The sequence below is a fragment of the Clarias gariepinus genome, chromosome 13, assembly GCF_024256425.1.
Source record: "Clarias gariepinus isolate MV-2021 ecotype Netherlands chromosome 13, CGAR_prim_01v2, whole genome shotgun sequence".
Classification (NCBI taxonomy): Eukaryota; Metazoa; Chordata; class Actinopteri; order Siluriformes; family Clariidae; genus Clarias; species Clarias gariepinus.
Genome location: NC_071112.1, coordinates 20,353,568 through 20,377,385, shown reverse-complemented (window position 1 = coordinate 20,377,385; position 23,818 = coordinate 20,353,568). Strand labels below are relative to the sequence as shown.

The 23,818-nt window shown below is 39.0% G+C and overlaps 1 protein-coding gene across 1 annotated transcript; it reads right to left on the bottom strand.

Annotated features, from left to right (window-relative positions):
* Positions 1-201: 201 nt before the first annotated feature.
* On the bottom strand, positions 202-21,966 carry dpysl5a (dihydropyrimidinase like 5a). The gene is made up of 13 exons (XM_053509524.1): positions 21,861-21,966; positions 19,914-20,212; positions 11,738-11,896; positions 11,373-11,552; positions 11,215-11,283; positions 9,360-9,404; positions 5,825-5,900; positions 5,484-5,640; positions 5,265-5,406; positions 4,056-4,198; positions 3,609-3,816; positions 2,902-3,070; positions 202-439 (listed from the first exon to the last, which is right to left on the bottom strand). Exons 2-13 carry the CDS (start codon positions 20,172-20,174, stop codon positions 354-356), a joined length of 1,695 nt encoding a protein of 564 aa, XP_053365499.1. The 5' UTR covers positions 20,175-20,212; positions 21,861-21,966; the 3' UTR covers positions 202-353.
* Positions 21,967-23,818: the final 1,852 nt, after the last annotated feature.

Sequence of the window (23,818 nt, the reverse complement as noted above, 5' to 3'; positions counted from 1 at the left end):
TGCATATCACAGTGCACTGAATATAGTGATATAAAGAGAAAAACTAAGGATCAGAGGAGAACTTGCTTGCACCTTTACCAAACGAACTATATGACACCAAGACCAGATTAATCAATGCTAGTGTAATGCATCAATACCCACATCTCATACAGGATCTACAAACCACACAGATACCTTATTTTTCGTTTACTTTCGAACTAACCTGAAATTGTTAACACGGACATTTAATTATGCTAGTAGCAAAGTGACAAGGGTTAAATAAAATTTGGTCGATGTGAAATCATCAGATAACATTAGGTGTTTAGTTTCCGCGTTTAGTTATTCGGTGGCTCCGAAAATAGCAGCAGCTGACGTTACCATATGCCACTGGATCTACCACCAGGAGGAGCCAAAATCCTTTGGGAAGATCTCTTTGGAAGGTCATCATCAATCTGGACACCTGTTTTAAAATAAATAAATAAATAAATAAATCACACAAAACCCCTGTAAGCTGCATGATCATGAAGTGTTTCTGTAAGTTATAGTTGAACCTAACAGGTCAGAAGGTGTTCTTTGTTACGCAGCCAGGGTGGCTCGGACAGTAGTGCTAGATACGTGAAAATTTAATGTGCTTGTGGAAATAAATTACTGTTCCTCTTGTAATAAATAGTTCCCAGGGACTCACATGGCAGACGGGCTACAAAGACTTTCAAACATGTCATTTAAACTTCCGATATTTTATTATTTCTATAACAATTGAACTCCAGCTGAAATACCCCTTAGACAATCATATTTTCATAACTCATTAAGTTTCAGAGTCTGTGCAGTAAGGGGGTTTACATTTTTATGAGGTACAACAGGGGTAAAATCTAATAGGCTGGTTTAAACCCCGGACAATACAAATATGGAAAAAGTAGCAGGGAATGTCTCCCCTCCCCCCTTTTTTTCATTTCTACACACGCACACATTGGAGACCCAGCTGAATGTCAAAAATGACAAAAAATGCATTTTGCTTGATGGGTCATCTTTTACAAAAAAAAAAATCTGTAATGATTCATATGTTCGTGTCATATCCAAGCCAACATCGGCCTTCAGTGCAGCTCAGCATACCGACATACAGTAGCAGCCAAGAATTACAACACAAGTCATAAAGATTCCATCATAAATAGCAGATTTTACTGTCCCCCTTTTTGTTAGTGTTTAAAACAATATTAGATAATTTCATTAATTATATTTTATAAGATAAAATGGATTAGTTATATTGCTTCACAATAAATGTTCTGGGAAGGTTTGGTCAAATTCCCATTAGGAGAAGTTGTGGGCAGAATAAAAGTGTGATGACTCTCGTGTGCCTTCCTACTTTACCAGCTATGGCTGTGTAGGCTGGAGGATGAAATTGGCACGTTCCGTGCACACTGACATTTCAGGGAGACAGATGGCACTGATGATATCACATCCAAACAGCGATCTACTTCCATTCTCAGGTACGATTGCTTCCATATGTAATTCGATCCATGCCCAAGTATGCTGTATCATCCTCTGGATGCCCTATTCAAGTGGACTCACGCGTGGCTCCTGTGCAAGGGACAACTGTGTTCTTACTGGTCAAAATGAACCAGATTGCTCTCAGAAATGATTCCGGGGCTATAATGTAAAAACACCCTTAGGCACATTTGTCTTTAATATACAGAGAAACCTCAGATGGCGAGTAATGCGGTTTGCGAGTGTTTCGCAAGACAAGCAAAGATTTTTTATAAGTATTGACTTGGAAAACGAACATGTCTTGGTGTACGAGTACTGAGTATCATGTATCACGTCTCCTCTGCTGGGTCTTAGTGCATGTCTCTTACTGGTATAATCAACATCAGTGCACGCGTGTACCGTTTACTATAACACTGTGTCCTTGTATGTGCATTTAAAACATATTTTATTTCTGTGTATGCGTACGTGTGCAGCACGCGTGTAAAGCAAAAGCAAGTCTCATTAGAGAGAGAGTAAAGATCCATTTTCTCTCTCTGCACAAGGCTAAGCCTGCTCTGTGTGTGCACGAGTCATTGGACACCGTGCCCCACACACACACACACACAAACCCCTCCTACTTTCTCCTTCACAAACACAGACACTCACACACACACTTATTCTCTCTGCTTTACACAGACACACTGCTCTGTCGTGATTCCTTTTAAGGGTAAAGTGCAGGTTAATTTGTTTTATTTTTACTTTACAGCAGTGATTCTGTTAGTGTGTCACTCAATGAAGTGTCATTAAAGAGATTTATTTTTTATTTTTCCAATAAAACAGTGTTTCCGTTGTGTGCACGTGTCAGAAAAGAGTGGAGAAAGGGTAACTGTGTAAGACGAGAAGGGGAAGAGGGGAGCTTACTTTAGATTGACACACACACACACATACACACACACAGCGCCTGCGCACAGAAACAGAAACCTTTATCTGTCGGGATTCATTTTTACTTTTTTTTAAGTATAGAGCAGGTTAAGTTGTTTTATTTAACTTAATATTTTGTGTTAATTATTTTTATGTATTTTTTGGGGGGCTGTGGAATGAATAATTTTAGTTTCTATAATTTCTTATGGGAAAATTTGATTTGGTTTACAAGCCCACTTCCGAAACGAATTATGCTCAAAATCCAAGGTTCCACTATAATGAATATAACCAGTAAACACTACAAAATAAAATAAAGTTATTTTTTAGTGTGTGAGACCTTTTAAAAAGCGTCAGTAGACTTCGGTGCACTTTATATAATTTTCTGATATTACTGGCTGGTGAGAACTCCTACAGATTTTTTGTTGTTTTGTTTCAATGACCCACAAATTCAAAAGCCATAAAATAAACATCTAAGACAAGTGTGCTGTACTGTATAAGTATAAATGTATATGAACGTTCTGGGAAAGTAGGCCGTAGTACCAGATAAGCTGAAGCTGGACTCGTGCAGGTCTCTCATTCCTCCGTGACGAGTGCAGGGTCGCGGGGTCATGTCCCCAGATGAAGGGGCTGCCTCCTTCTTCACTGCGTTCTGCACTGCAGCAACCTCGCCTGTGTAGGGAGCACGGTCCACTCCCTTTAGAACCTGGCACTGAAAGAGGGAAATGGAGCAAAAAAAAATCTGATAATGTTGATGCTCTTTTTACCAGATTTCCAGTACCACACATACACACATGCCCATGCACACAAACACACAAACACTCAAAGCCATTCCACAAATCCAATCAAGTCCTTTTCGGACTGAATTAAACTACGTTTGCCTTTATTGTTTTCTTTATTGCTTTATTGTTTTTATCTTAATCTGTGATAAACTTATCACTTGAACCTCTGTGTACAATTATTATAATAATACACTTTTTAAACTAGCTTATGATTTTATTACTGTAGCAGCTTTTACATATAGTTGTATGCGAATTAAAACATGCTTCCAGCACAGCAGTCTTGTTAGAAAATGCAATCCTAGAGGAAGCAAGAAAACTCTTACTTTTTAGGGAGGTATGGTATAGATTAAAGGGAAAAAAAGTATTATTTATTTTTACATTACTCATTGGTACTTTACACGCAGCATTGAGTCTTTCTGATTTTATTGAACAGCAAATGATTTATAAAACCCCAGTGAAATACAGTACCTTGTCCCTCTGCACCATCTTTTTGTAAAGAAAATCTGGGAAGGTTCGGAGCGGGTAGAATTTCCCGGAACCCTCAGCACAGGTGAAGATGCCGTTTTCGAAGACAACGCGGCCACGGCTGATGGTGACCAGCGGCACACCGTGACATCGCAGACCTTCATACAGATTCAAGTCTCCTCCCTGCCATTGCGTGGTCACAGAAATGGTTCTGTACAAAGACAAAACACATCACATCTCATCACAGATCTACATTTTTCGTGGATGTAAGCTGACAGGAGATGCTCAAGAGATACTACAATTTTACCTCAAACTTATCTCATAAAACTATGAAATATTTTAAAGTGAATGTGACCAGCCCTATCTTGGCTTGAATAACCCGGTTACGCTTGACTATGTTAAGCTACACACTGATGTACAAATCACTCAGCTGTCCTATAGTTCTTATACCTGGTTGCATCAGGGTCCCAGACCACCACATCAGCATCGGCTCCTGGGATGATCCTGCCTTTCCGGGGATACAGGTTGTAGATCTTTGCAGCGTTAGAGCTTGTAACAGCAACAAACCGATTTTCATCCATCTTTCCTCCAACCTGGAAAGACAATATGTTTCTCTGTGATGACTTTATCTTCATGAGCATTCTATTTGGTGCTATTAGTGTTTACATCAGAATCTTGTTGTTCCTGATCACCCGAGCCATTTAATCATTTTATCTTTGTGTCTTACAATTGCTGCTCTATTTTAACAGCATACACACCACTAATGCCTTATTATTGACCGCATAACTACTACATAACTAATAACATATTATATTGCTTATTGTACAACGGTTAGTTCTGACCGAGCTGATTGGATGGGAGGCTTTTTAACGAGTGGCGATAATATATGGTAACACCACTGGGACATTTAACTATATTTAGCACTGTGCGTCCCAGGTGTTGTATAACTGTCACAGAAGCACTTTCAGCAGGAAAACTCATCTGATAACATTGTGTCATCCTAAATAACATCCTAAATAATTGCTTCTGAATCGCTCTAAACCATTTGCATTGTTTTATTTATGTAAGTCGAGCTACAAAGCTAACTAACTTCTAAAACAAGGGTGTATCCCAAATTTCTCTCTAACCCTAATCTTACACCACTTATTATGTGACATTCGTGATTGTACAACCTACTTAGGGCACTAGCTTTCCATTTACCTCTATTTGGGATTCAACGACAGAACCTGAAAGTTAACAGAGCTAATATTATAAAACGTAATAAAAAAGTGGAATTATAAAAAAAAAAAAATTAGATTTACAGTACTGTCCACCACCTTCATGTTTTATTCGCCTCACCTTTTGGCTACATACAGTAGTTCCAGTAAGCATTTAAAACTACTTTTTTCCCGTTAATAGAACTGTCGGTTGCAAGATCCGCCGGTTACGGTTAGTTTGTTCTGCCATTTGAGGTAGGATATGTGTTGGCGGAGTGAAATAACTGGTTACGTGAAGAAATCATAATAAATGGTGTTTGCAGGACTGTTGTAAAAGAGCAATATCACACTTGAAGTCATGCTGTATTGCTCGCTATAGCACAGCTGTGTTGCCTTCGGCCATATGACACTGTACATAAAAAAATAATATTAATTTCATAATGTTTCATCAGGTTGAACCTACCACTCCTTTCTCCCAGATGACACTCATGCGGTCCTGCACACCAGGCACACCATGAGGGATTTTAGTGAAGTCGTCTTTACCCATGGCCTTCTGCTTGGTGCTGAAGGGCCGGTGGTCCGACGCCACCACATTCAGCGTGTCGCTGCAGCAGCACAGAGAGACGTTATGTCCTATATACAGGCTAAAACTGAAGCTTTTACAGTGTGAGATGAAACCTACCTTCCCAGCAGGCTGAGCAAGAAGTTGGGCGTGTTGGGGTCCAGCCTCAAGGGAGGCACCGTGACATAGGCAGCAGCATGAACCCAGTCCTGGTGGTAGTATTGCAGCCCGTTTATGACAGTGTGGGCAGTGGTGGTCTCCCCGTGCACCACTTTACCTACATACACAACAGACATGCATTATTATACTTACTGTAACTAGCTTAGCATCCTGAATGTCTACCATGTAATGTTAAACAGCTAGTGTGCAAGAAGGCACAAACAACCCCACAGGTGGTAGCTGCCTCTAGGGACAGACACTGCATAGGGTGTAATTGGATAGTGACAGAGCTGTGCCCTCACCGTGCATCTTCCCAGAGGCCAAAACATCTCCTGCTGACATGCTGGCTACATTAACCAGGTATATAGGACAGTGAGCCTGAGAAGAAGAACAATAACAGAAATGATAACTTATCGACACCTTTGGAGGTGGAGTTTTTATCATATAATTTCCAGTTTGCAATTATTTCCCAGCATTAACTATTACAGAATTATGTTGCTGTAATTCTAAACAAATGTTTAAACCAAGATGTAAACTAGGGATAAATAATCGATTCAGGTACTGTATAAATGGCAATTCTTTTGTGTGGCGAATCACTCAGTTTGATTGGCTGTGACCTGTGATCGGCCAATCAGCCTCAGATATAAACAATTCTGTACTGAACGCAAAAGCTTCGGAGTGGCGCAACAGGAACACATTTTTAAAATTTTTACATTATCAAAAATAGTATGCATAAAAATCCTCCAATCTGCCTTTCTCTCTAAACTCTGTGAGCAAATTAGTATCAAACCTACTCATTACTCAAAACACTAGCGCTTATTAGTCGAAACGCTCATGTGCTTGCAACAACTCAACCCACCTGCATACTGAGATTTAAGATTTGGAGGCATCTGAGGAAATAAAAGGTCGCTTTTCTTTAAAATCTGACTAGTGGTGCACTCTGAGCGATCCACACATTTCCATCCTATGTGGTAGGAGTGAATTATAAGTTTATTTAGAAATAAAAATTATGGCAGATGGCAAAAATATGTGCTGCTTAGTTCAATGTTAAACTCTTGTACTGTATTTGGAGTTAGTGTGTATTGTTTAAATGCTTTGCCTAGTTTTAAAGTGAGAAAACTAATGTTATAAGAAATGCGCTACATTTAATTACTTATTCAACTTTTAGGTTTAAAATAGTAACAAAATCGTGAAAAAATTTAATATATGATTTGGGATATTTATAAAATGGTGATACATACACTACCGTTCAAAAGTTTTAGAACACTTTCAAACTCCATGGTGGTTCCTGATTTTTATTTCTTTCTACATTGTAAAGGAATGCTGAAGGCGGTCAAAAAATGCATTAATCTCCTTTAAACAGTTGATATTTGGATGTTTCTGCTACTTATGCTCTGTAAAGACTTCATAATGCCTCTAATCTGAGGTGTTGTTAATTGGCTATTTTTCAGGCTGATTCTAAATGAACTCCTCGTCTGTGGCAGAGGTAGGTTTTGGTCTCGCCCTCCTGGGATGGTCTTCATGAGAGCCAGTTTCATTATGGTGCTTGATGGATTTTGTAAATGCACTTGACAATACTGTTCTTGCAAGAACTCTTACAGAAAGGCTGACCTCTGTGTCTTAAAATACCAACTAACTGCTGTTTAATTGATCATTGTCATAAGTGCCACATGCCTCCGATGATGTTTTTAAATCGTTTGAGATATTACTATTTTCATATTGTCATGCTCGTAAAGCTGTCGTTTTGCATCAGCATGTGGCATACTTTCTGCAATTCTTCACCTATTGTGCAGTACTTTCTTCCAGTCGAGTGGCTGGGCTTTCCACACTATACCAATTTCATTCATGAGATCTCATGCAGTTTCATAAGCACACCGAAGCTGCAATCTGATAAAAAGGCACTCATACTCTCTGCACTCAAAGCATTAGGGCTAAAATCAATGCCTTCAGCAAAGGCACCTGACTATTGCTACTGAGTAAAGTGGCTTTGTACATAAATCCACGCTGCATTAAGCCTGTATATAACTGAACCGGGACGGCACGGTGGTGGAGTGGTTAGCACTGTCATCTTGCACCTCCAGGGCTTCATGCCCTAAGCCTCCTAGGATAGGCTCTAGGTCCCCGCAACCCTAAATACAGGATAAAGCATTATAGAAGATGAGTGAGTATAACTGAACCATCACACTGGTTCACAAACTTCACAAAATTAGCTTCTCTCCAATATGTTCATCTCTACAAAAAGTACCTGAAAAATTACGAAGGTACACCAGGACAGAGTACTGTGCTGTCGTTTTAAAAAATGCATTCAATACAGTTCTCACAACATACTGGTCTCATTTATATTTAATGAGGGGACAAGACATTTAAGTGCACACAGATCCCTGAGGAACCACATTTAAAAGTCTCAAAAAACTGACTTTGCACTCCACACCACACTATCTTTTAAAGATTATTTGAAAAACATTTACAGCAGAGATGGTGTAAAAAAACGATAGTTATGAATCGTGATTCTTTTGTGTGGCAATTCACGTATCCCCACAGTGTCTCCAAAATTGATTTAATAAAACTATTTTTATGCTTATAATAGATATTGATAGGTCAATTAGCCAGTGACCAAAATTGGCTGGATTTCAGTTTGATTGGCCATGATCTGTGCATGGCCGATCAACCTCAGATATAAACGATTTTTGTACAGCGCCCAGAAACTTCTGTTGGCGCAACAGACACACATTTTTATGCTATTACATTATCAAAAATCATACGATTTAAAAACCTCCAATCTGCCTGTATTTCCAAACTCTGTGAGCAAATTGAGTATCAAACCCACTCATTACACACATTTACACCAGTCTCAAAACACATTGGAATTAGAAGCCTCGCATTAGAAGCTGCACACGTTTAACCCGAGCACTCACTGTCAAGTTAAATGGTCACCATTTTTAAATAATCCCACAGGTAGTGCACTAGTAAACTATTTACACATTTTCATCCCGTGTAGTAGGAATAAATTATGTGCCAACTTGTTTAGAAATAATAATTATGTGATAATAATGACAGAGATGAATTCTGATCAGTACAAATGTAGCTTTTTCTTTTATTTAATTTTAAGTTAAATGTTAAACTCTTGTTAGTTAGTTTGTATTGTTTAAATGCTGCTCTTGGTTTTTAATTAATTGTTAAACTTTTTTAAAGAATTAAATTCGTAACAAAATCAAGGAAAAATGTAATATAGAATCAGGATATTTATAAAACCGTAATACTGATATAATTGCAATTTTAATTGAATCGACACCTAGGCGTCGTGGAAATATTATAACTGGTAGTGACTGGTGATTCCCACCCATAATTGAAAATCCTAACGGACTTTGAGTCCTAAAACCTAAAGGTGCATTTTTTTCACGTCTTTTAATGCAACACAATCTAAAATGAAGAAATGTAAATAGTGTATGAAAAACAGTTCATAGCAATCTGTATGCAATATTATCTAGCTGAGTAAACCATACCCTGTGGTAGTGCTGGAAGTGTAATGAAGCAATAAGGCTCTAATTTGGGCAGGTTTATAGTGAACTGGAGCTGGTTTTAAAAATAGCCCCATTGCCTGGCAACACTGAACTAGCTGTTGGCACTGTCTGAAGCAGGACATTAAAGGAAGCGGGGTGCTAAGTGTTCTCATTTCGACTTAAAGGATTTTTAAAGCCGATAGGTGTAGGGATGGGTTTAGTGCCCAGTAAAAAAAAAAACAAGTGTTTATGTATCTGCTTCACTTCAGGACAATGGAAATCTAAATTGAATCAAATGATAGTAAACAATAAAGCATGTGACATTAACGTTACTTACTCTGTTGGCGATGGTAATCGCTCGGTGCACAGCCTCTGCCTCCAGCTGTAAACGAAAGGTTACACACAGTCAGTAAGAAACCTGAACACAGCTGCTGTGACCTAAAGAGTCAAAGATGCAGAAGCCTACATTCACACTGACAAGAGACAAGACGGACGTGTCACTTGTAGTTTGTCTCTTGTGGGAATGTAGCAACTCCCTTTGTTACTTGGAGCCGTGCACTGTCTAGTGAGCTGATGCGAAACTGCAACATCTCTCTCTCTTTCTCTCTCTCACGCACATGCACACTGAAACACTACATATGCTTTAAGCCAAAAGTTTGGACACACCTTCTAATCTCATTGTCTTTCCTTATTTTTCTTTCTTTCTACATTGTAAACCAATGCTAAAGACAACCAATTTCAATATGCAAAAATCTCTTCTAAACAGTTGATGTTGAGATTTATCTGCTACATCTGAGGTGTTTTTAATTAGTGATGTTTGAGGCTAATAACTCTAAATAAACTTCACCTCTGCATCAGTGGTATAACCTTTGGACTTGCTTTCCTGGAATGGTCTTCATGAGAGCCAGTTTCATCATGGTGCTTAATGGGTTTTGTGAAAACACTGTTCTATGGCTATTCAGCTGACCTTCATGTTTTAAAATAATAACTGATTGAAGTTGTAGTTGTTAATTAATTACATAATTCCATATATGTTATTTGATAGTTTTGAAATATACAGTATTGTTGTAGAAAAATTTAGAAAAATAATTCAAAACTTGTGTCCAAACTTTTGACTGCACCTGCGCGCACGCGCACATACACAAGCAACCAACACACTAATGGTATATAAATATTTTCTTAAGTTGACGTATCATGAAAGTGCGAACATGCTACCTTAAATAATTTATTCCTTTACTTTTTGTGAGTCTATATACACTGCCTCAGTCACTTTTAGCTTTAATTCCATCACATAATGTGATGGGCAGTTTGTGTGAAAATACTTCCTCATTCTCCCATTTCACAATTTGAGATCTGGAATATGCCTGGGTCATCATGAAAGAAAACCCTCTTCCTCTACATTCAGTAGCTTCAGGTTCAAGTACATTCAGCGAACTTTACTGTATTTTATTGCCACATTATGTTGCTGAGCCTAGACTTGAGCAACTGAAGTCACCTCAGATCATAACACCACCTCCAGAGACTTGTAGAGTGTTCACTATGCGTGAATGGCACATCGCCTCATACGCTTCCCATTTTACCCTGACGCACCCGTCGCTCTGGAATAGGGTCAATCTGGACCCATCAGAACACTTTACCTTTTTCCATTGCTCCAATCTTTATGTTCCCTAACAAATTGAGGACTTTTTTTGTGGACAGCCACACAGCTGTTTAGTTTCAATCCTGTGAGTTCTCATCAGTGTGTATATGGAAATGCTCTTACTTTCAGTATTTAAACATAGCTACGGTGTTAACTGTTGATTTTTTTTACTATGCAACTTGGTTAAGTGATCTTCATTCATGTTTTTTTTTCTGAAAGCATTTTTTCCACAAAGTTCGGGTTAGTAACAATGTGTTAAAGGGTTCATAACCCAGTTCCAGTTATTTAAAATCTCCTTATGTTTTTTTTTCTTTACTTGTTGTAGCCTAATACAGTAAGTTGATCCTTCTGAAATGGCAACCGTTTTTTGGCCAGGCAGTGTATTTGGACAAAAAAATTTTATTCTATATTTTTTGTGGTGGTGGTGGTGACTAAATGGTGACTACAAGAAATGCTTGTGGGAATGTGAGAAACTGGGCTTTATGTTAACCATAAATATCGCATATATTAATCAATGCACTATCAGAGGTCAAAAACTTCACCAACATCACACCTCTTCAGGCCTGCTGATCTCAATGCCTTCTGGTCCACTGATGCCCAGATCCAACGCTTCTTTGGCACCCTTGAATAAAAGACATAAAAGTCTGTGAAGTTACCAACACAAGTGAAAATAATGCAATAAAACTGAGATCCATAATACACTTTCCCAACCTCAGCCACCAGCTCCCCGTTCTCAGCGTGTACACGGGCTATGGCACCAATGTCCTTACAGTGCTGCAGGGCCTGGAACAGCTCGCTGTCTCTCAGCATGTACAAATCCTTGTACGCCATGTACATATGGAAGGAGTTCACTCCTTTTTCTCTTACCAGGGTCTCCATCTGAGCCCTCACCTTTAAATAAGATACAAAATGTCTTACTAATATAAAGTTTGTTGGTTAGTTCAGATAAGACACTGGCACAAGTTCCACATTAAGCTTTAATAAAATAAGAAAGCAACTGCAGGTGATGTCAAAGAAAAGAGACTGCAGAGCTTATGTCAGAGTACATGTACATGTATTTCGGAGAAGATGTGTACCTTGGGACTCCACCAGGTAACAGCAACATGAAGAGCGTAGTCACAGCAGGTCTTGGCATCAGCGTGAGCCCGACATTTCTCATAGGCGTCCAGCAAGGATTCATTCTTCTCGGGCAGCACATAACCCAACACCATTGTCGTGCCTCCAGCCAGAGCAGCCTGGAAATTAAAACACAACGGCGTTTATTAACCAAACTGGTGTAAAGACAAATTGATTTATGCTCAAATATGCCTGTCCTTCCTGTGTATGCGTGGAAATCCGAACTCAACTCACATCAGATTGCCATTTGTATAAATTTGGGTGGAATATTTTAACAACCTGAAAAAGCTTGTATGTCAGTTTTTTCAGTAAAATCGCTATTATTTATTTATCATTTTTTCAGACAACCTGAAATTAGCAACTGACCTATTGCTAAAATAGGGCACATTTCATGTAAATTATACATACATGAACTTAAGCTGAAGGGTGTGTGCGTTGTTTCCATTCTGATGTATCAATTGCATTTCAGTCCCTGCCCATGTTCTTGTCTTACAGTAGTTTCATAAACCAGTCAAATGTCACTTAGGGCATCTGGCCCTATACTTGATTTGACTCAACTTTGAGTAAAAAAAAAGCCACATATTTTATATGATACGGTATAAAGATCTCACTTTCAGCAAACAGTAATGAGTATTTTTAGCCATCATCAATTACCAGAATTCACAGCACTAATTATTGATAATTATTAATAAACCAATTACTTTTAGCCCATTTATAGAGTAAGACACTTGACTGGTGAAGAAGCCAGAGGAAACCAATGTGAGGAGAACATTGCCCCACACAGACAACATGCCTAGCTCTGGATCCAACCAAGGACCCTGGTCTGTGGAAATGCAAAAAAAAACAAAAAACATTTTCAGTTATGTATCATGACTCTATTGTGTGGCAGTTCATCTATCTATATTGCTCTAAACTAATCACACACTGTCGGGCAGCATTGCATCTTGTGTGATAGGAGCAAATTATTTGCTAAATTTGTTCAGAACCATAAGAAAATCTGGGGAAAAATTAATATCACTTGAGATTTTTAAATAAAAAATTATAAATTGTTTTGCTTACTAAATTCCAATACAAATAGAATCGACATATAGGCATCATGATAATATCGTATAGGGTGATCCCTGGTGATTACTACTACTAGTCTCTATCCACTATTTATCACCCTACAAAAAAGGTTGATAATTTACTCTTATTTAAAATAAAGATAATGTGAAGTGCAAAATTTGACAGCAAAAATAATAATACCAAATAATAAAATAATTCTCCCAAAACTGTCTAAGTACTGTACATTCACAGCAGGTGACTGAGGTGGAGACGCCCCTAAATCAGACTTGACAGACATGCAGACTTTTAAGTTGTGTGCCTCAGCAGCATTATGCTGTTCATAGATCCTGGGAATCTACTTCAGCTATAGAAATGCACAGAATTCAGTTTGTGTCTTGGCCCAGAGTGTGGGCGTGATGCATGACAAGGACTGTACCACACAAAGGGCCAACCTCCTGTTCTAAAGAATGACAGAAAGAAAACGTGCCAAAACATGCAGTTCCTTGAATGACCACTAGGCCATTTTAAAAGTGAGTCAATTCACATTAGACTCTAGTGTATATTAAAATGTCCAAATTTAAACATTCAGAAACTGAAATAAACCTTTGCAGCTTCCTACAAATAAACAGTTTTGGTATCCATAGCTATATTTATTATCCATGAAAAACATATGGTGGTGATGTTTTAAATGTAAATTCAGTGGTAGGATTCTCGCCTGCCTAATCAACCGCCTGGGTTAAATTCCCACCAGTGCTCAAACCACAGCCCCTGGATGCAGCGCTGGTCCCAAGCCCGGATAAAATTTGAGGGTTGCATCAGGAAGAGCATCTGGTGTAAAACCTGTGCCAAGTTGTGTGCGGATCGGATGATCCGCTGTGGCGACCCCTAAACAGGAGCAACCGAAAGACTAACAGCAACAACAATTACTTAAAATTATAAGCAATAAAAGTATGCGTGATTAGGGCTGTGGTCGATTTAAGTGACAGCTGCATTTCAAGATGGTAAAATGTGAATCATGATTTTCCTCCATGGGAACGGATATCACAATACTCCCACAGGATTCTCATTTTTGTGATCAAAACATTTATTGCACTTAAGTAAAAAATAATAATACTGCTACCTACACAGAACTTTTACCTCTTGTAACAAAAAAAAATAAAAATTATGTAGGAGCATAAGGCAAATGTTACAGAGTATGTTATGTAGTTTGAATTTAAATGCATAGTGTACAATAGGGAGTTTATTCTTGTCTAATGTTTTATTGCTCAATGCAGCATGATTGCAGCGTGATCTGAAAGCAGGGAAATACATGCAAGAAAATCACTGTCAATCAGAAATAAGATCACATGTGCGTATCAAAATCATGTTTTGTTTTTTTGTTTTTAATTAACTGAGCAGCCCTCCGACAAGACAAGATAAGACAAGAAAATATGCTATATATTAATGTCAAGATAAGATAACTTGTGTTATGTACTGTACCTTAGCATCTTAAATAAGCTTAAGCTATCCTAGCTAGTTTGTGGTAACTGAGGTTTGTACTCTAGGCATGTTCCAACTAACAGCCATGCTCTGTTCGCTCCATCTATTTGGCCATTAATATATTAACCAGGACTTAGTCAGCTCCTGCCAAGATGGCGATGACACACAACTAAGCTTCCAAACCGCTCTTCAGAAAACCTATGGGTGATGAGACAGAGCGTTTGTCCTAAATGAATGGGAACTTTTCCCCCATCACTGGACCCAAATCTAGTGTGTAACTACTGTAGATTACTACAGTGTGATTTTTTCAAATCAGTCTTGCATGCAGACATCCTTATGCTGAACCTAGGTCTTAAAAAAGTAAAAGCTTGCTAACTATTACAACTGTAAGATTATACAATTCAATCACTCTATGTTCAATTTAACTAACTGTATAAATGGATCAGTATTCAACTCCGAATTGAGTCACATTTGTAAAATATATATATATATATATATATATATATATATATATATATATATATTTTTTTTTTTTTTTTTTACAAACAAATTATTTACACGTTACATGCTGACAAATTCCTTAAAAATACAAACCACTTAGATTTTCTGCAAATACTCCTGTTTTGCAAGGGTATCACTTTTTCTGCTTTTGACTTTATAGTTGGTGAGCGCGTTACTGCCTACTGCCAGAGTATGGTTAAGAACCTTGTCAGGAAAATAAAAAAGTTTATTGGTTTGTGCGGCTACATTCACATTACTAGCTTGAGGGGACCCAATTCCAACGTTTTACCCTAATGTGACACAGATCTTATTTTTATGGCTGTCTGAATGAAAAAATCGGATCAGTTTTTTAGATCAGATCTGAGTAACTTTCGGATAGGTTACATATCTGATTTGCAGCTATGCAACTTGAATGAGAACGGACAGACTATGGTCATGCAACTTTTTTGCCTCTGTGCATGCAGATGGTGCTGACATCATCAGTCAGCACTGGCAGAATGGAGATTTCACAGCACTGCTAACAATAGCTTCCAAAAAAAGCTAAAGCTGTCTGGCTTTCTTCCCTCTTCTGGACCAGAGGTGGCAAATAATGATACTTTGTTACTGTACTTAAGTATTTTTTGTGTATCTGTACTTTACTTGTGAAGTTTCCATATATAGTATAATGTTTTACTTCTGGAACTTTTCCCAGGAGATTTTAAGCACGAGGCGAGGTACACCCTGGACATGCTGCCAATCCATCACAGGGCACACACACATGCACAGTACAAGAATTCCATTTACCCTAAAATGCATGTCTTTGGACTGTGGGAGAAACCTGGACTACCTGGAGGAAACCCAGTGTGTAGGAGGAGAACATGCAAACTCCACATGAGGAGGGAATCCAACCCAGACCCTGGAGGTGCGAGGTCATAGTGCTAACCACTACGCCACAGTGTCGTGTATTTAGTACTTTAACTAGACTAACAAATGTACAGTAAATTATATTTTTACTTGCAGTGAAGTACATTTTTAGTCGAGGACTTGACTAAAATTTACTTGAGTATTGAGTCTGTGTACTTCCGCAACCTCTATTCTAAACCTCAAGTAATACAGCCAAGTAACTGCCGTGGTGAAAAGCCTGAAAACTATAAAGACAAGTAAGTCATTCACTGGCTAAAAGCAACATTACAACGGTTTACTGAAACTTCTGCAGAAGGACCGGTCTCATACAGCAAACAGTTGCAGCATGGAGCAAGGTGATTAATTTCTCCCAGCCATTAAATTTTTCCATCCTCCAGAACAAAATACCAGGCATACTTTTGCTAAAATCGCATTAACTGTTTTGAAATGAACGAGTGGTCAAATGATGTATTTTAACCCAGATGGCACTAGCAAATATCTATCGATTTGCACATACAGCAGATAGATACATCCTCATTAGAGTCAGATAAAAGTCACTTGTAATAATAAATGTGAACCGTCATGACAAGCAAACCCACTCACTTACTCATCTTCTATACCGCTTTATCCTGTATTCAGGGTCACGGAGGGCCTGAAGCCTATCCCAGGAGACTTAGGGCACTAGGGGAGGTACACCCTGGACAGGGTTCCATTCCATCGAAGGGGAACACACACATACACTTATTCATTCATACGGGCAATTTGGGAACGCCAATTAGCCTAATCTGCATATCTTTGAACTGTTGGAGGAAACTGGAGTACCCAAAGGAAACCCACCAAGGGGAGAACATGCAAACTCCACACACTCAAAGACAGTAATCGAGTCTGGCCAGGAATCGAACCCAGACCCTGAAGGCGACAGTGCCAACCACTGTCAGGGGCCAGGGGTAGCTCAGTGGTTAGGGCATTGGACTACGGTTCGGAAGATCCCAGGTTCAAACCCCATAACCACCAAGTTGCCACTGTTGGGCCCTTGAGCAAGGCCCTTAACCCTCAACTGCTCAGATGTGTAATGAGATAAAAATGTAAGTCGCTCTGGGTAAGAGCGTCTGCCAAATGCCCAAATGTAAATGTACACCACTGTACTGCACTTAAGCAAATTCAATCTGACCAAAGAATTCTAAATTGAAACAATCAACATCAGGACTTTTTCAGAGTTTATTTGATAGTTTTAGAGGGTTTTAATACTTTAAAACCAGTAAGAAATATAGCTGCTTTAGGAGAATCAGACAGTTAAAGAAATCAGTATTTGTTGAATCGAATGCTCATGGAACAATGAATTGACAGTCTAGCTACAATTCACAACTCTACCATCAGTGGCAAAAAACAAAATAAAGTGAATAAATGAATAAAAACAAATTCCAAACTTTAAAGGTTATTGTTTTTTTTTGCTTAAGAACAAGACCATTTTTTCTATAAAAATCACTGGGAAAAAATGTGATTTGATTGGAAAAATATTAATTTGTGCACTCAGCAGCCTACTCTATATTAAAAGTAAAAAATTTAATTTTTGCTGTAAAATATTTAAACACAGAAAATGGGTTAGGCTAGTTATTTTGAAATGTAAAAAAATGTGCAATCAATAACATCACAATTAAGATGTGAGATTTTTACTCATCTCACATCTTAAAGAGTACTGTACTATTTTTGGAATCCATGCTCAGTTGATTAGAATGAACTGTAACGGTATGAAAACTAAGAGAAAAACGAGCTTTCCCATAATTCTTGGTTTGCACGAGGGTCTTCTTCCATCTGTCAGCTGGCACAGGGGAATGTACCAGCGTCGTCTGAAAGGGGTGTGGGATTGAGCACCATTGTCTCCCTGTACAATGGTGCGAGTGAAAGGCTTTTGCAGCAGTCTTAGCAGCGGCTCCCGCTGTATCTATGGTAACGGAATCTGATCTGCATTTGTGCTTGGCCGGGATCGCAGTAGTAATGTGGACTGGGTGGGGGGGGGATTACCACTTGTGTCGCCAGGGTCTAACAAGCACAGTTCAGATAACAACTGATTTGTTTGTCATCTTTAACACGACAGTGTTCTCAGATATGTGCATGTGTGTACAGTATGAGCGCATTCGGATTGTGTAAATCATCCATACTCTCGCTTTTCAGTGCTTTCTAACCAACCTATGGCATTAGATGGGACAAAGCAGCCTCCTACAAAATTACGCTTAGATATAAAATCTATAAAATCGAAAAAGCTGAATGCTTCAGATCACAGTGTGAAACAAAGAGTATTTTTTTTTACATATTTATAGATAAATGAAATGCATTTTATGCCTTTCTGAGCATCCTGCTATATCCTTCCAGTAATTTGAGAACTACTGCCACACCAGACCACTCAGGAATAAAAGCTTACTGGGCTTTTAGGGTAAAAAGACCCAGCAGATGGTAGGTCTCTTTAGTGTGGAGGTCAAAAAAAAATCCATCCGTGTATTACTTTGGCCCCAGACATCTACGAAAGACATCGGATACAATTTCACAACAGAGTCAGCGGAGTGGAATCTGCCTCAATGAACGCAAAGACATCTGCATGTGGAATAACCGCCCGGGTATTACGTAAAAGAGAAGATTTTAATATCAGCTCTTGAACGAAGCAATAATGGTTCCTGCCACATAATAAAGATGCATTCCTGAAATTACCGTACAGCAAGTTCCCCTCATTACGTCAGTTCACATTCGTTGGTATTAGTTGTTATTGTGTTTTTTGGTTTGTTCTTTGTCCTGGTTGTCACATGTGATGTTCAAGTCTTTCTTTGCAACAAAAAAAACATTGTTTATGCTGATACATAAAAAATTAATAAAAAGTTTAAAAAAAAATTCACTGAACAGTGGCGATAGACATTAAATAAGTGAAACACTTACAGTTATAATAACTTTAATATAAATTAAACTGTTATAAACATGCAATAATGTTAATAATAATAATAAAACATACTGCCATAACCAAATTGACATTTCTTACTATCACAAATATAAATTTTCTATATAATTGTACTAATACAGTAGTTCTTATTAAATAATATGTTATGTTGAACAGAGTTGAAATTTTAAATGACATTTACTCACTATTTGTGTTGCTAATGCTGCTTATTCCAGTATACCAGGCAACCTACGGCACAAGGCGGGGCACATCCTGGATAGGGTGGCAACCCATCATCGGCAACAAGCACAACCACAACCACACACACCCAATCACATACTGCAGACAATTTAGAATTGCCAATCAGACTACACCACAGGTCTTTAGACTGTGGGAGAAAAACAACCAAGCACATGGAAAACACGCAAACTTCACACAAACACACAGGTAAGATTCAAACCCCCGACCCCACTAATCACTAAGCCACGATGCCTAAAGATGGCCTAAAGTGTATGACATGCATTTTCTGCCTCTTTTGGCTGCTCCCTGCCACAGCCGACCATTTGTCTCCATCTAACTCTGCCTACCACACCTTTGTTCATTACTCCAACCTCCTGCATGTCCTCCCTTACCACATCCAAACACCTCCCCTTGGACCTTCCTCTTCTCCTCCTGCATAGCAGCTCTATCTGCTCAATCTTAATCTCCTCCTGATATATCCCTCATCCCTCCTCTGCACATGTCCAAACCATCTTAATCTGGCCTCTCTAACTTTATGACATTCCTTATCATTTATTATGATGAGACAAAAATGAATGCAATTCCTGAAATATATACAAAAAAAACAGCTCAGTGACTTTTCCATTTAAGGAAATGTAAGTTATTGGGTTACACAGTCTGTGTGTGAGAGCCAGCCATACAGCCAGAGGCGTTGCTAAGATAAGCAGGCCAAACCATGCCCCCTCGCCTCACAAACTGTATACACTCAGGAAAGGTGAATGTCCCTATCTCAGAAACCCTATGACCAAAAAAGTTGTTTTTAATGATTTTGTCCAGGAAAACCAATACGCCCCTACTTCAGTATTTCTCCAGCAATTTTCTCAATTTTTTTATTATTTTCTTTAAAAATACAGGCTATAGAAGGAATACCTGTTTAAAGCAATTTAAGAAGTGGTTTTAATGGAAAATAGTTCCATTAAATAGCATCACACTGCCACTGATCACTATTTTCCCCACACACTCCATTTGGTTTTATTCCCTAATTGTGAAATTTGTCAGAAATGCATTGAGAATAATTCACACCATACCTTAGTGCCACTGTAGAAGTCATCTGCTGTGGTGGCGTTCATAAAGCTCTCCTGCAGGTGAACGCTGGTGTCGATGCCCCCGGGAAGCACCAGCTTTCCAGTGGCGTCTATAACCTTGGCACCGCCTGGGATCATCAGCTCTTTGCCCACCTGCTGAATGATGCCGTTCTCGATGTACACATCCGCTTCCTGCGTGAAGTCATCATTCACCACCTTGCCTCCCTTTATGAGGATGCGCAACGTCGCCGGACCAGCAGACATGATTCCACCTTTCAGAGACCAACCGCTGTAGGATTATACTGAAACAGATAAAAAGGTTTCTGCTTTTGAAAACGTTTATACCAGCGAAATCACTCTTAACAAACATGTACAATACTTGTTGACATGTACTACAAGTACTCAACAAGTAATAATACGTTTGAGAAGCGATTTTCCAAATTCTAGAATTCCTGTGCAGTAAGGCTTGCCTTAGAAAAAAAAGAGTTTGGGACTTCAAAGAAGAAAAGCCAGGTTTAATTCCACAGAGGATAATCCCAGTTTAGACTGGGACTTCAAGCACCGCTATAATAAAATCTAATTACTGCACTAGCCACTGGCTTGGCCAAGCACTGCAGCAAATCGATACTACATGAATGTGAATATAAATCATCAGAATTACTACATTTAATGCTTCATATTGCTAATGATGTGACCCGCAGGCATGACGGTAATAAACAAACTAAAAAATCCTCCGGTGGTTCAAACAGCAGCATCAGCACTTACAAAGAAATGGTGATGCAGCAAGTCAGGGCGGTTCTGACCCAGATCGTACAGAGTAAAGTGCAGAGGCGTGGCAAAGCTTTTGATTCCATTCAGCTGTGCAAGCCCTGGTGCGAGCAGGATGAAGTCATGGAAAGAGGGTACAGTGTAACATCCCCCCCCCCCCCAATACACCCCTGATTGGGTGAGGAGGAGGGTAATGGAGAGCTGGTGGGGAGCTGGTGGGGATGGGTGTGTCACCTCGCCTCTGTCTGAACTATATTAAGCAAGCAGCAGCAGCAAAGTCCACATGCTACATCCATCCATGTATGTATCCAGGACCTTAGAGACAAATTAGTCACACATTTGTTCCTCGCCACGGCTCACACAGGCAGATTTTTTGCTATGACCCACTTCTCAGTTCAGCTCATTCAATGCACATGCACTACAGGAACAAACCATAGCCAAGTGATTTATGGTGCCTGCATTCACTAACACCAGTGTGGGAAAAAAATTTCATGTGTGATGTTCTTGTATATAATTCATACTTTCTGTGCATTAAAAATCCTCATGATGTGGCAAGGATTTTTTCCCCTTCTGATGGCAGGGAGAAATCTGCATGAGCTCTGTATATATATATATATATATATATATATATATATATATATATATATAAAGTCGATGGAAAGCTGCATTCCACATGGATGTTATGATAGAGCAGATCTCACACACAAAGAGGGTGGCCAAGCCCTTTCACTAAACAGAGACATGCATGACAGGATGCATAGCACACATCCTAATAAACGAATGACACCGGATCGTAAAAGACAACCGTTAAGAAAAGGCGTCCATTTTTTTTTTTTTTTTTATGAAGGATGTATCAGTGAGATTAGGTTAGGACGGTCATGGAGGGTCATCAATCATGTTTATAGCTCTGCTCCCATTCCTGAGGTAAAACTAAACACTGTGCTGCATCTCAGTCCAAACATTTATGATTAACATTTACAATGAGTGCGCAAATCCTGTCACACCCGGATTGAGGGCGGATCTCCGGATGGAGACGGATCTGAGGGTAGAAACGGACCAAGCCCTGATGGCAGCCGTTTACAGAAAACAGGCTCGAGACGTGCAACTGTCACCGAGTCGGCGTCCTCCAAAACATCCTAACTCCGTAAAGCTCTACTTAGACAGTATTCGTAAACCTCTTACCTCCTTTGTTATATTCCCAGGAGCAGTGTTTCAGTGGTGTGTGACGATAACGCTGACTGACACCCGCAGGCAGACGCAGGCAGATGCTCCGTCCGCTCCAGCTTGGAAAACCTTACGTCCGCAGCATCCACACAGTGCGAGCCGCTAGCCGGCCAATCACAATGCAGGAAAACGAAGATGGCCGTACCAGCAGCGAATCAAAACGCAGACTGGGCGTGGCCTGTTACCCTCGGTTTGTACCATTGTGCATTTTCAAAGAGGGGGGATGGGTTTTAAGACAAGCGTTCATACGTAGACATAGTGTACGGGTTAGCCTAAGCTAAAACAAGAAATGTGGGGATAATTATTAAGACTGATTTCTTACAAGAATATATGATATCAGTATCAAATAAAACTGTGAAAGATGACAAGAGGCCAGAAATCAGCGTGTCGAAAAGCAGAACAAGTGCTAATGTTGAAATGACACCTGTAGTTACCTCAGTACCTCAGCAGCTTTAAATCATTCATCTGCATTATTATTTATACAAACCCATAATCAGATGTCATCCCAATTAATCTCTCATGTCTTCAGTAAAATTTCTTTAACACGTCTTGGTTTAATGATTTAAGAAAACATAAATTAAATATAAAAACAATACAAATATAGTTTTAAAATTCATACTTCCAGTGAACAGGTAAGAATTATAGAGAGGAGTATATGACTTTAACATACACAAATCACTTAGATAGATAGATAGATAGATAGATAGATCCTTCCAAATTTGTGGTAATAGTTTGGTAAAGGACCTTTTCTATTCCAATATCCTCCTGAGAGGATATTGGAAAATATAATTTTTAAAAAAAATATAACATAAGTCTGCGAGATGTCAGAAACATGTCTCACATTTTTTTTAAAAAACTGTCATTTATTTATTAGTTATAACATGTCCCTTGTAATAGACACTGATATAAAAAATTTGCATCCTCAATGTCTTTAGATCACATAGACCCGGTGCATGTGTCAATTGCATAATTCCCTAGGAAGAGTGTATTGAAATCCTTCAGGTGTGTTTTGGCAAACAGAATAACTGATTTTCTGTTGAGTTGAGCCCATGACATGCAATGTGAAATTTGTTTAGCTCAATGAGCTGCCATTCGTGCAAGTGTGTATGAGCTGTGCACCAAATCCTTGTGTGAGGGCCCCGAGCCACGCCCAGGGCACAGACTTTCTGCCATCCTAATGGCAGCAGATTTCAATGTCTGCCAATTTGTATAAGTTTTTGAACATGTTGATACCCCAAATAATCCCAAAATGTTAAAAAAAAAAAAAAAAAATTATTCCTAGGAAAACTATAGGGCTCTTTACACACTATGATGACATAGTGCTGATGTCAAAGTGCTTGGGCCCTAATAAGATATGTATACAAAAAGTCTGGTCTTTTGCCAGATTCCCAGAGGCCTAGTGGTCTAATCTGTACTGGACCCAACTGTTTGTGGCAGCCAGATCAAAGCAACATAGGATGGTGTGGTTATTCCATTTTTCTTGTGCGGCTTGACATTGGATAGAGGCTGATCATGTGGTCCACTCCGCCCAATTAAACCCTGTTACAATAACAGGTATAGATGGCGCTTGTCTTTTGTAAACCATCTTGGGCAGATATTCTGAGGCTCTATTCCATGAATGGAAGATGCCAAAAGACCTTTCTTGTTGTCCAGCAATTTTATTATAGCAATCTCTGAGTGTTTCCTGATTATCATCTCTGATGCGCCTCTCTCCTATTCATTGTCAATGGACATTTAAGACTTCGAGATCTAAAAAAAGATGAAGATTCCTTTAAGCGATCCAGCACTTTGATAGAGGTGAAAGGTGTAGGTGATCCTCCTGATAGTGACCCTGCCATGCAAACAACAGCATTTCTTTCAATCCCCACCTGCTTGTCTTGAAATGTGTTTTGACTCCTGTAGACTTCAAAATTAAG